General features: G+C 44.3%; 2 protein-coding genes across 2 annotated transcripts in view; one reads left to right on the top strand and one right to left on the bottom strand.

Moving 5' to 3' along the window:
- Positions 1-1,633, bottom strand: part of FEV (FEV transcription factor, ETS family member) — a 28,018-nt gene extending 26,385 nt beyond the window's left edge. The window contains exon 1 of the mRNA XM_044304437.1: positions 1,583-1,633. Coding sequence (XP_044160372.1) covers positions 1,583-1,633 — 51 coding nt within the window. The remainder of the gene's footprint in view (positions 1-1,582) is intronic.
- Positions 1,634-7,917: 6,284 nt separating this feature from the next.
- Positions 7,918-12,928, top strand: CRYBA2 (crystallin beta A2). Its single transcript, XM_044304317.1, has 4 exons — positions 7,918-8,075; positions 8,243-8,384; positions 8,650-8,792; positions 12,698-12,928. Exons 1-4 carry the CDS (start codon positions 7,918-7,920, stop codon positions 12,843-12,845), a joined length of 591 nt encoding a protein of 196 aa, XP_044160252.1. The 3' UTR covers positions 12,846-12,928.
- Positions 12,929-15,022: the final 2,094 nt, after the last annotated feature.

The raw sequence follows: 15,022 nt of genomic DNA, 5'->3' as shown, positions 1-15,022 counted from the left end.
TGTAGTGGCACACAGAAAGGGTACATTTTTGTACTAGTTCACATTATTAGAGGGTATTTTTTGCACTGGCGCCTATTTTAAGGGGGCTTTTTTTGTACTGGCACATATTGGGGGGCGTTTTTCTACTGTAACATTATAAGAATTATTGGGAGCTTTATTATAGAATAAAAAGCGATCAAAAATGGGCATGTATGCAAAAATGGTAAAAAAACAACTGTATAAACTATAATACATGCAGTTTCATTGGCGTGTACGTCCTGCAAGATGCCACAAGGGGGCCCACTGAGACTTTATCGCCCAAAGGGCCCACATGAACCTGGAGCCGGCCCTGTATTCAGGAATGTTATACTACACATTTACTCCAAGATATACATTCAAGGGGAGGTTGCATTGGGGCCCTTGGACATAGGGGGCCCGACCCTGTTTGGTCTCATCCCATTTGTTTTTAGGTGGTGAGAACCTGCGCAGGGCCCTTTCCTTGTTACCAGGTATCACCCTTGGGGCTCATGCACACATCCATGTTTTTTGTCAGCATCTGATCCCCGTCACTTGTAGCCGTCCGCATCTCTATGTCCGTCCTGCGGCCCCACAAAAAAATAGATGTCCTATTTTATAGACAAGGATAGGGCTGTTCTATAGAGCGCACGTGGCCGGTATCCGTGTTTTGCGGATCTGCAACTTGCTGACTGCGAAAGCCATGTGCATGAGCCCTTAGGCAGATATCCACATAGGCCTGTATTGGACAATGGCTTATTATGTCCCATTATATTATTCACCTTTAGGCCCCATTATAATACAGGGTGACCCATGAAAAGTCGCCCGCCTCCAGCGACAGTAAGGCTACTTTCACACCTGCGTTCAGGTGTCCGCTCGTGAGCTCCGTTTGAAGGGGCTCACAAGCGGCCCTGAACGCAGCCGCCTGGCCCTAATGCATTCTCAGTGGAGGCGGATCCGCTCAGAATGCATCCGCCTGCCAGCGCTCAGCCTCCGCTCCGCTCAGTGACCGGACACCTGAACGCTGCAAGCAGCGTTCGGGTGTCCTGCCTGGCCGTGCGGAGGCGAGCGGATCCGTCCAGATATATAATGGAAGTCAATGGGGACGGATCCGCTTGAAGATGACACCATATGGCTCAATCTTCAAGCAGATCCGTCCCCCATTGACTTTCAATGTAAAGTCTGAACGGATCCGCTCAGGCTACTTTCACACTTAGAATTTTTTTTTAGTTATAATGCAGACGGATCCGTTCTGAACGGAGCCTCCGTCTGCATTAATATGAGCGGATCCGTTCAGAACGGATCCGATCGAACGCTAGTGTGAAAGTAGCCTGAGATGAGATGAACGAGTAAGTGGGTTGTTTTTTTTACCCACAAGTCACAGTAGATGCAGAAAGCGGTCGGTGTCCAGGTCTCTGCGTCCTGGGTCAGGTCGGATTCTGTTGGCCGATGCGGCTTGTGATGCAGCAGATGGTGTTTGTGATGTTCAGGGGATGTGGATTGTTAGCGGACACTTTCTGTTTCCCCACAGATAAAAACGGCATGTGGACAAGTCTGGGGAAGGTGGCGGCCATAACCCCTCGCTCACAGCTCGCTCCTCCGTAAACAGTTTACTACCGCGTCCAGTGAGCTCTGCCATGTTCCCCATCTGGTTGGAAAAAGCAGGACATTTTTACTTCTGGTGTTAGTTGGTTGTAAAACTCTTCACAGACGTCCAGGTAAATTGCAGCATTCACAGTTAGCTTGAAGAAAATTGGGCCCACTCTTCGTGTTCCTGACGCTGCGCACCAAACGCCAATTTTCTGGTCGCGAAGAGGTGTTTTGTGAGTCAAATGGGGATTTTCAGCGGACCAGAACCTCGTATTCTGGGAATTTATGACACCTGATAAATGACACCAATCTTCGTCCGTCATGAAGTGCAGCAATGGGTCAAAATGTCTGTCAGCAACCAAGTCCAATAATTGACGCGTTTCGCTTTGTCGGACTCTTTCAGTTCCTGCACACACGTTATTCAGTGCGGTTTCAGGTTCAGACATTTCAGCGCTCACTGACACTTCGCTCCTGATACACCAACTTGCGGAGACGGTCTTCGAGGTGATTTTTGGGGGCTACTTGCAATTCGTTGCTAAATTTCATGCACAACTTCAGCCGTCCTGATCGATGGAGGCCTCGGCTTCTGCTTGATGGCATTTCCGAACCAGACTCTGAATACAACGTTTAGCCGGTGGTTTTGTTCCTGGAGACTTGTCAGCAAGACTCTTCTTTTTCCTTAATCGGTCGGCTTCGCACATAGCCTTCCACAATCACTATTCGCCGTTTCGGGGAGAACACCATCGTTCTGACACAATAGGCCACTTGTATCAGGCTGAACGAGCAGAAGGACCGGCTTCGCTCGGGGATACTTCATCTATTTCATCTATGTTTCTGTGTGTCGTTAAAAGATATCGACAGTATCTCCCATAACAGTGACCTCTACAGCACCCGCCCCCTTAACACTGACCCCCCACAGAGCCCCGCCACTTTAAAATGGGACCTTCACAGCAGCCCGCCCCTTTAACAGTGAGTTTCACAGCACCCCACTCCCTTGACAGTGACCTCCTCAGGGGCCCGCTGCGTTAACAGTGACCTCCACAGTACCCGCCCCTTTAACAGTGACCTCCACAATGTCCGCCCCTTTAAAAGTGACCTCTACAGTGCCCACCCCTTTAACAGTGACCTTCACAGTGCTGCCCCTTTAACAGTGCCCGCCCCTTTAACAGTGACCTTCACAGTGCCTGCCCCTTTAACAGTGACCTCCACAGTGCCCGCCCCTTTAATTCTAGCCCTAAACGAGGACATGCGTCGCGTGAATTTTGTCTCAACAACTTTTATAATGATAGGCTATGGTGTCACACTGCGACATGCTGCGACATAACAGTCACAAAAAATCCACCACCTGCACCGTCCAGATCCCCTGCACAGAGTGCGATCCAAGCCAGTGCCGGGTGTAAGAGGCGCCATAGAGAAGAGATTGTGCCGGGTGTACTGCCAATGAGGACGGGTCCCCAGTGCCGGTCCTGCCTACGCCAGCGGCAGTGATTGGGCGGCGCGCTGTGGGCGCTGCAGGCTACGTGTGTGCTGATAGGTCACTGTGCGTGCTGATAGGTTACCGTGCCACGCGTGCGCATTTAACATTGGCACACACGCACTGACACATCTCAGGCACAGAGGGCTTTTATTATATAGGAGATACTATAGTGAAGGAGGGAGGTATATAACATAGAAGCCCTGTGTGGGTGCTCAGGGCTGCATGTCCATGCGTGTGTGCCGATAATTGTAAATGCGCGGCGCGCAGTCCAATCAACATATGGCGCTCCACTCACCAGCGCCCTGCCCAATCACCGCCGCCCACACCAGCGCATACGGCACACCGACCAATCATCACACGGCGCTACACGCACCGCCCACATCTGCACGGCGGCCAATCACCGCCGCCACTTGCAGGTTATGGTGGGCTCTTCACGTCGGAGCGCGGCCATTACTGTTCGTGCATCACACAGCTGCTCAGTCCCAACACTCTCAGCCACCAGTCAGTGCCAGCAGTCTCAGCACCACCAGTCAGTGCCAGCAGTCTCAGCCACCAGTCTCAGCACCACCAGTCAGTGCCAGCTGTCTCAGCCATCAGTCAGTGCCACCAGTCAGTGCCAGCCGTCTCAGCCATCAGTAAGTGCCACAGCCACCAGTCACGGTGCCAGCAGTCTCAGCCACCAGTCAGTGCCAGCTGTCTCAGCCATCAGTCAGGGCCACTAGGCACCAGTTACAGTGTCAGCAGTCTCAGCCACCAGTCAGTGCCAGCCATATCAGCCATCAGTCAGTGCCACTAGGCACCAGTCACAGTGCCAGCAGTCTCAGCCACCAGTCAGTGCCAGCCGTCTCAGCCACCAGTCACAGTGCCAGCAGTCTCAGCACCACCAGTCAGTGCCAGCCGTCTCAGCCATCAGTCAATGCCACTAGCCACTAGCCACCAGTCACAGTGCCAGCAGTCTCAGCCACCAGTCAGTGCCAACCATCTCAGCCATCAGTCAGTGCCACTAGCCACAGCCACCAGTCACAATACCAGCAGTTTCAGCCACAGCCAACAGTCTTGGCGACCAGCCATAGCCACCAGTCACAGTGCCAGCATTCTCAGCCATCACTAAGTGCCACAGCCACCAGTCACGGTGCCAGCAGTCTCAACCACCAGTCAGTGCCAGCCATCTCAGCCATCAGTCAGTGCCACTAGGCACCAGTCACAGTGCCAGCCGTGTCAGCCACCAGTCAGTGCCAGCCGTCTCAGCTACCAGTCACAGTGCCAGCAGTCTCAGCACCACCAGTCAGTGCCAGCCATCTCAGCCATCAGTCAATGCCACTAGCCACAGCCACCAGTCACAATGCCAGCAGTCTCAGCCACAGCCAACAATCACAGTGCCAGCAGTCTCAGCCACCAGTCAGTGCCAACCATCTCAGCCATCAGTCAGTGCCACTAGCCACCAGTCACAATGCCAGAAGTCTCAGCCACAGCCAACAGTCTTGGTGACCAGCCATAGCCACAAGTCACAGTGCCAGCAGTCTCAGCCACCAGTCACAGTGCCAGCAGTTTCAGCCACCAGTCACTGTGCCAGCAGTCTCAGCCACCAGTCACTGTGCCAGCAGTTTCAGCCACTGGTCACAGTGCCAGTAGTTTCAGCCACCAGTCACTGTGCCAGCAGTCTCAGCCACCAGTCACTGTGCCAGCAGTCTCAGCCACCAGTCACTGTGCCAGCAGTCTCAGCCACAGCCACCAGTCAGTGCCAGTGCCATTTAATATAGACTGCTCCTACTAATGTTTATGCACTACTGTTCTAGCGCCCATTATTGTAACAGGCTTAATGTCTAGTCCTATTATATTATATCATATTATTCAGGATCAGGCTAGGTGTACACGGTGACATGTGACATGCTGCGATTGTGACACGGCAGTCACAAAAAATCCATCCAAGTTGGATTTTTCTGCAAATGTTGTGTCGCAGCTTGTCACTCGTCGCAGTGCGACACCATAGACTATCTTTATGAAAAATGTTGTGTGACTTTGGTGTGACATGAATGTCACACGACACATGTTGCAATGTAGTTGTAACCTTATTTTTGCGTGAAAATCTGAAAATGTATTCATTTCTACGCCAGCAGCTAATCCGTACGGGTGGTCAGAACTGCTGCATTACCTTTTTGTTACCAGCAGGGGGCGCAGTAAAGCTTTGCATTTGTCCGCTCTGCTGGAACGTAGAAAGCATGAGGATTAGAGACATTTGTCACAATCAATAACTAGACTTATATTTCCTAACACAGTAATTAAAGCAATAAACAATCCTTTATTTGTAAACAGATCATTCTGATAGTCCAGCATTTATGTCGGAGAGAACAATGCAGATCTCTGTTCACACCTGACATACTGACTTCTGTTTATCTGTGGATTTTTTTAATCAATATAACTTTTTGTAGTAAAGAGCAGCTTAACAGATTTGCAGCGTTTTCCCAATATCCTTTCTGTCTTGAATGCTCGGTTTCTTTAGTCCAGAGCGCTGCTCTCTTCTCCTGTATACACAAACTTACCTGTCTGATGCCACCACTAGAGGGCGATCTATATACAGCACTTATTGACTGCATATAGATTGCCCCCTAGTGGTGGGGGCAACCTGCATACAGCTTCTGTTTGGATATATTTATACTCCCTGCTCTTAATACAGTTCTGATAATGTCCCTTTAAATCCCTGTTCCCTGCCGTCCCCTCGGTCGACCCCTTGGGCTCCAGCGCTGAAGGTGCCAGAGCAGCAGGACTCAGAATCAGCCCATTGTGTCTGATCCTGGACAAACATAACACAGCAGTTTCTATTGTTTTTTCCTGATCCTCTGTTACAATGGCCCAACCGAGGTCTGGCCTATAGCACGCTGCTGTGCCCCCCACCCTCTCACCCTATTCGTTTTCCCTCACCCCAGGCTATGCTGAGTGTGCAGCCCTGATCTGCAGATTCGGCATTATCCAATATGTGTGTGGCTTTATATAAAGGCAGGAAGGCCACCCAAACAGCACCCCACTGCATCCAGTCCCCTCTATACTCAGGTAAGGCCTGCGCCGCCAAGCATCCACCCTGGCACCAAGTGATCAGAATGAAAATATTCTTAAAAATCTCATAATTCAGAATTTACAGCCAAAAGTCAGTTATAGTACACCAACGAATAGCACGTGAGGGCAAAACGGAAGAGAAAGAGGCTTTAATATTAGGTTTTTATTATATTATATTTTGTAATTATTTGATGACATTTATTTTGTATTATTTTCACTGTATTTTTATATCTTATGTTCACTTTATTTTATATCTATATATTTCCTCACTATTTTTAGATTTTATATTGATTTTAGATCTCTTTAGACCTTCTCATTTTACTTCTTTTTACATTTTATATTTATTTCAGATTTCTTTATATTTTTTCATTTTATACATTTTTTTAATTGATTTTAGATTTCACGATATTTTTTTTTAACTTATTTTTAGCATCCTTAACATTTTCTCATTTTATTCATTTTTTTATTTTTTATTTTAGGGTTAGGGGTCATTCATGATGAAGTATGCCACTTTTTGGTGTACTTTTGTTACAGATTTGGTCGCAAAGGGGATTTGCTTCTGAATCTGCAACTTTTCCCAGCTCACCCATCTAAAATGCCAGTCTTAATAAATAACCCCATCTATATATTACCTCGCTGTATTTTAAGATTTGATATTGATTTTACATCTCCTTATATCTTCTCATTTTACTTGTTTTTAGATTTACTGGGGGTCATTTATCAAACTGGTGTAAAGTAGAACTGGCTTAGTTGCCCAAAGCAGCCAATCAGATTCCACCTTTCATTTTTCATTTAGGACAGTTCCTTTGGAAAATTTAAGGTGGAATCTGATTGGTTGCTATGGGAAACTAAGCCAGTTCTACTTTACACCAGTTTGATAAATGACCCCCTATATCTCTATTGTAGTTATTTTTAGTATTTTTTTTATTGTATTCATTTTTTGCATTTTATATTTATTTTTATTGATTTTAGATCTCAATGTATTTTATCATATTTCTTAGGTTTTATGTTTATGCCAGATCCGTTTATATTCTCTCGTTTTATTTTTTTGTATTACACTTTTTATTTATTTGTATTCGGTTTCGATTTCTAGACATTTTCTCATTATTATTTAGCTCTTTTCATTAGATTTTTTTATTTTATTTGATCTTTTTATTAGTATTATTTTTTTAAATACTAATATTTTACAATGTGATCTGGTTTTTGGATATTTCTTACCTTTTCTGATCTCTGGTAGCTTTTTATGTACCTGATAAATCATAACAATGGGCCTGATGTATTTCATATTCTTTTTATATTATACCAAGCTCTAGTTTTGGTGTTTTGTGGGTTAATCATGTGATCTAATATTATTGACACCATCATAGATTTAAGCTTGGGACTGAGCAGTTTTCCACTGCTTGCCTTGACACTGGCCCAGCAGCTAACTGCAGCCACCACTAGGGGGAGCACACTGCATAGAGATATATTGCTCAATACCAGCAGTATAAGTCCATATACAGAGAGCGCCCTCTAGTGGTAGATGCATATATCCAGACACAAAAGATATAGCTATAGGGGGTACAGCAGGATCAGTGGTACCTCTGCCACTTAAAAGTCACCAGGATTAACAATGGTGCAGGGCAGATAGGGTCGTATTACAGATTCTGCATTAGTGTGCAGGAGCCCCAAGCTTTACCTCTGCCTGCAGTGTTCTAGTCTGATAAATCGATATTAGGAATTGCCATTTAAGCAATTCCCTTGTTATATGTGCTTTCATAGATCTGACTCAGAACACTTTTATCTTCTTTCCTTAGTGGATCACAATGACCAGCCAGCCTATGGAGACCCTGGGTCAGTGGAAAATTACCGTGTGGGAGGAAGAAAACTTCCAGGGCAAGAGATGTGAATTCCTCGTTGAATGCCCCAGCATTATGGAGCGCGGATTCCGCAAAATCCGTTCCATCAAAGTCGAAAATGGCCCGTAGGTATCGCCCCTTGTGGCCAGTAGATGGCGCTAAAGCTACAGAATTCTGATGAATATTGCAACAAAATATCAGAATGTAGCCAAAAGTTACTAGAAAGTATCAATACTGTGATTGTGCCTCTCCATAGGGTCTAGTTATGACCCAGTTGTGTTCTTCTCACCAGATGGGTTGGGTTTGAGTACCCAGAATTCCAGGGGCAGCAGTTCATCCTTGAGAAGGGAGATTACCCTCGGTTTGAGGCGTGGAGTGGAAACAGTGGCTACAGAACCGAACACCTTCTGTCCTTCCGACCTGTGAAATGCGCAGTAAGGAAACATCACCCTTTATGTCCTCACCCGATCCGCATTGATGTGGGTCAGATGCAGATGCGGAATGCACACCGCCGGTATCCGTGTTTTGCGGATCCGCAATTTGGAAAAACAGCTACAGCTCTGTGCATGAGCCCTTATTGACGCTGATCGGCCCACAGACATGTAATGGTACCAGAGCGCCCCCAGCTGTCAGCTCCTAGTCCTGACCCTGGGCCACTGTATGGAGCATTGTACTAGATTGTTTTTTTATTTTCTGCAGAATCACAGCGACAGTAAAGTGACTTTATATGAAGGCGAGAGCTTCCAGGGCCGTAAGTTTGAGCTTTGTGATGACTACCCCTCCCTGCAGGCCATGGGCTGGTGCTCCAAAGAGGTGGCTTCAGTCAAGGTCAACTCCGGAGCGTGAGTACCGGCTTCTGCTGTGGCCCAATAAATCTAGATGTATTGAGTTGTGTAGGAAAAACATGGCTGCCACGCCTGTCCACGGGTTGTGTCCGGTATTGGTATCAGCATATAAGGGAGAGGGGCTAAGCAGCAATACCACATACAATACCACATACAATACCGCATACAATACCGCATACAATACCGCATACAATACCGCATACAATACCGCATACAATACCGCATACAATACCGCATACAATACCACATACAATGCCACATACAATGCCACATACAATACTACATACAATACCACATACAATACCACATACAATACCACATACAATACCACATACAATACTACATACAATACCGCATACAATACCACATACAATGCCACATACAATGCCACATACAATACTACATACAATACCACATACAATACCACATACAATACTACATACAATACCGCATACAATACCACATACAATACCACATACAATACCGCATACAATACCGCATACAATACCGCATACAATACCGCATACAATACCACATACAATACCGCATACAATACCACATACAATACCACATACAATACCGTATACAATGCCACATACAATACCACATACAATACCGTATACAATACCACATACAATACTACATACAATACCGCATACAATACCACATACAATACCACATACAATACCGCATACAATACCGCATACAATACCGCATACAATACCGCATACAATACCACATACAATACCACATACAATACCGCATACAATACCACATACAATACCACATACAATACCGTATACAATGCCACATACAATACCACATACAATACCACATACAATACTACATACAATACCGCATACAATACCACATACAATACCACATACAATACCGCATACAATGCCACATACAATACCACATACAATACCGTATACAATACCACATACAATACTACATACAATACCGCATACAATACCACATACAATACCACATACAATACCGCATACAATACCGCATACAATACCGCATACAATACCGCATACAATACCACATACAATACCGCATACAATACCACATACAATACCACATACAATACCGTATACAATGCCACATACAATACCACATACAATACCGTATACAATACCACATACAATACCACATACAATACCACATACAATACCGCATACAATACCGCATACAATACCGCATACAATACCACATACAATACCGCATACAATACCGCATACAATACCACATACAATGCCACATACAATACCACATACAATACCACATACAATACCACATACAATACCACATACAATACCACATACAATGCCACATACAATACCACATACAATACCACATACAATACCACATACAATACCACATACAATACCACATACAATGCCACATACAATACCACATACAATACCACATACAATACCGTATACAATACCACATACAATGCCACATACAATCCACATACAATACACATACATACAATACAATACTACATACAATACCGCATACAATACCACATACAATACCACATACAATACCGCATACAATACCGCATACAATACCGCATACAATACCACATACAATACCGCATACAATACCACATACAATACCACATACAATACCGTATACAATGCCACATACAATACCACATACAATACCGTATACAATACCACATACAATACTACATACAATACCGCATACAATACCACATACAATACCACATACAATACCGCATACAATACCGCATACAATACCGCATACAATACCGCATACAATACCACATACAATACCGCATACAATACCACATACAATACCACATACAATACCGTATACAATGCCACATACAATACCACATACAATACCGTATACAATACCACATACAATACTACATACAATACCGCATACAATACCACATACAATACCACATACAATACCGCATACAATACCGCATACAATACCGCATACAATACCGCATACAATACCACATACAATACCGCATACAATACCACATACAATACCACATACAATACCGTATACAATGCCACATACAATACCACATACAATACCGTATACAATACCACATACAATACCACATACAATACCACATACAATACCGCATACAATACCGCATACAATACCGCATACAATACCACATACAATACCGCATACAATACCACATACAATGCCACATACAATACCACATACAATACCACATACAATACCACATACAATACCACATACAATACCACATACAATACCACATACAATACCACATACAATACCGCATACAATACCGCATACAATACCGCATACAATACCGCATACAATACCACATACAATACCGCATACAATACCACATACAATACCACATACAATACCGTATACAATGCCACATACAATACCACATACAATACCGTATACAATACCACATACAATACTACATACAATACCACATACAATACCGCATACAATACCGCATACAATACCGCATACAATACCACATACAATACCGCATACAATACCACATACAATGCCACATACAATACCACATACAATACCACATACAATACCACATACAATACCACATACAATACCACATACAACCTGTGGACGCACATTGTTTTTGGGAAGGAAGCAGCCATGTTTTTCTAATCCTGGACAATCCCTTTAAGGCCCAGTTCACACTTCAGTTATTTGATCAGTTATTTCCATCAGTTATTGTGAGGCAAAACTCAGAGATCAGCTGTAAGGGAAATAAGTGTGAACTAGGCCCAAGGATGTGATTGCATTCAGCCCACTCTTGCCACATATTTGTGCATTTCTTTGGACCATTTATCTTCTGTTGTGTAACTATTGGTCTGTGACAACCCCCCTCACAAGATCAGAGCACTCATCTCCTGAAATGCTCTGTGCTGCTGTGAGCCTTACACACCTCTCACTCTATATTATTTTCAGGGCCGGTGCTACCATAAGGCAGACCAAGCGGCTGCCTTAGGGCGCACCCTCGGGGAGGGCGGAAAAATGTGACATGGAGGGGGAGAAATGTGACATGGAGGGCTGATGTGACATAGGGGGGTGATTTGACATGGAGGGGGAGAAATGTGACATGGGGGCATGATGGCTGACATAGGGGCATGATGGCTGACATGGGGGGCTGATGGCTGACATGGGGGACTGATGGCTGACATGGGGGCATGATGGCTTACATGGGGGGCTGATGGCTGACATGGGGTCTGATCTGAGGTCTGATTAACATTGGGGGTCTGATTGCTGGTCTGACCTGAGGTGGGCGCCAAAATGTAGCTTCGCTTGTGTTGGCAAAAATCCTTGCACCGGCCCTGATTATTTTACAATATCAGAAGGCTCCTCTCCTGACATACTCTGTGCTGCTGGACAACCTTCATCTTCCACCTCCACCTGAAAACTCTAGGTCTGTGATCTCCCACTTTTCTCCATCTTCTCCTCGCATCGTGTCGTCTCTGCCCCAGGCACATGTAGCCCTATCCACACCAGCGCCACTATTTTAATGGAAAGGTCCTCTCCTGAAATACTCTGTTACTGCTGGGGACACAATGCTTCATCCACTATGAAACTTTCACTTGCCTTCGTCCCCTCCTCACACCATGTCTCTGCCCCTGTCATCTGTAGCCCTCGCCATCACATTAATGGACAGGTCACTGCTTTCACACAAGATCAGCAGCACACTGCTCTCCTGAAATACTCTGTGCTGCTGGGGACACAATGCTTCTTCCACTATGCTCCTCCCAGGTGCCTTCACCCCCACCTTCTTATCCACACCCTCAGCCCACCTCTTCTGGTCACCCACCTTCACTCTTATCTGTGACCCGCTGTCACTTACCTGTCACCGCTCTTCTCCACAGGTGGGTAGCGTACCAGTTCCCCGGCTACAGAGGCTACCAGTATGTGCTGGAGAGAGACAGACACAATGGTGAATACAGGAACTACAATGAATACAGCACTCAGGCTCACACCAACCAGATCCAGTCCATCCGCAGGATCCAGCACTAAGGACGACGTACAGCCCCCGGGCAGACCCCAACCCCATCCAGGGACCCACCCGAGCTGTGGAGTGACTACGTGCCCACAGTCATTCTGACAGCAATAAATATATCTTTACTGACAGCTCGTGGCTCCTGTCTTGTGTACTACATAACGCCCACTGAGGGCCTCGGCACAGAACCTGGCGGTGATAGCCGGGCTCCGGACACCATGCTGGGTCTGGTGATGTCATCATTCAGGTGAAGAATGTCAAAAGATGTCAAGGGAGGCAAACGGGGGCCAGTGGAGGTTGGATGATGGGAGAAAGTTCACCCATTCATTGACTGCCCAACCACTTACCTCTTATACAATAAATGTTATACTCTGATATTTACAGTGGACTCAGCACTCGGCCAGAATCCACAACATACAGTCAACAGTTTTGTGAGTTTTTGTGCCATCACATATGAATTGCAAATTCTAAATACTCCTCTTAATATGGATGGATCTCCAGATACAAACCTTCCAATAAATCACCACTAGGGGGAGCACGTGATCACAAGAAGCGTCCACACCAAATCTGTGTCCCACAGAGACTAATCTGGATTTAAAGGGGTTCTCTCACTTCAGCAAGTGGCATGTATCATGTAGAGAAACCTAATACAAGGAACCTACTAATGTATTGTGATTGTCCATATTGCTTCCTTTGCTGGCTGGATTCATTTTTCCATCATATTATACACTGCTCGTTTCCATGGTTGCGACCACCCTGCAATCTAGCAGTGGTGGTCTTGCTTACACACTATAGGAAACAGTGCCGGCCTCTCTGATGGCCGGGACCATGGGACCGCACATAGGCTATTGCTTTTTCCTATAGGGTGCAAGCACGGCCACTGCTGATGGTTTGCAGGGTGGTTGTATCCATGGAAGCAAGCAGTGCATAATGTGATGGAAAAATGAATCTAGCCAGCAAAGGAAGCAATATGGATAATAACAATACATTAGGAAGTGCCTTGTATTAACTTTCTCTACATAATAAATGCCACTTGCTGAAGTGAGAGGACCCTTTTAATGTGATCTTCATAACAAAGTCATCAGATCACAAGACACCATGAGACGGCACAAAACTTCTAAGGTACAGGTTTATATTAACATAAAGGGAAAAAGTCACAAGTTCATTACCATATAACACGATTATTACAGTAATTATATATACTTGTACATAGGGGACAGTATTATAGTAGTTATATTCTTGTACATAGGAGCAGTATTATAGTAGTTATATTCTTGTACATAGGAGGCAGTATTATAGTAGTTATATTTCTGTACATAGTAGCAGTATTATAGTAGTTATATTCTTATACATAGAAGCAGTATTATAGTAGTTATATTCCTGTACATAGGAGGCAGTATTATAGTAGTTATACTCTTGTACATAGGAACAGTATTATAGTAGTTATATACTTGTACATAGGAGCAGTATTATAGTAGTTATATTCTTGTACATAGGAGCAGTATTATAGTAGTTATAGTCTTGTACATAGGAGCAGTATTATAGTAGTTATATTCTTGTACATAGGAGCAGTATTATAGTAGTTATATTCTTGTACATAGTAGGCAGTATTATAGTAGTTATATTCTTGTACGTAAGAGCAGTATTTTAGTAGTTATATTCTTGTATATACGAGCAGTATTATAGTAGTTATATTCTCGTACGTAAGAGCAGTATTATAGTAGTTATATTCCGGTACATAGGAGCATTAGTTTTTACATAGGAGGCATTTATTATAGTAGTATATTATTGTACAGAGGAGCAGTATTATAGTAGTTATATTCTTGTACATAGGGCAGTATTATAGTAGTTAATATTCTGTACATAGGAGCAGTATTATAGTAGTTATATTCTGGTACATAGGAGCAGTATTATAGTAGGTATATTCCTGTACATAGGAGCCGTATTATAGTAGTTATTTCTTGTACATAGAGGCAGTATTATAGTAGTTTATATTCTTGTACATAGGAGCAGTATTATAGTAGTTATATTCTTGTACATAGGAGCAGTATTATAGTAGTTATATTCTTGTACATAGGAGCAGTATTATAGTAGTTATATTCCTGTACATAGGAGCAGTATTATAGTAGTTATATTCATTGTACATAGGAGGCAGATTTAGTAGTAGTTATATTCCTGTACATAGGAGCAGTAT

Source organism: Bufo gargarizans, chromosome 8 (genome assembly GCF_014858855.1).
Source record: "Bufo gargarizans isolate SCDJY-AF-19 chromosome 8, ASM1485885v1, whole genome shotgun sequence".
NCBI lineage: Eukaryota > Metazoa > Chordata > Amphibia > Anura > Bufonidae > Bufo > Bufo gargarizans.
The sequence above is the reverse complement of the archived record's forward strand: the minus strand, read 5'-3'. Positions and strand labels throughout refer to the sequence as shown.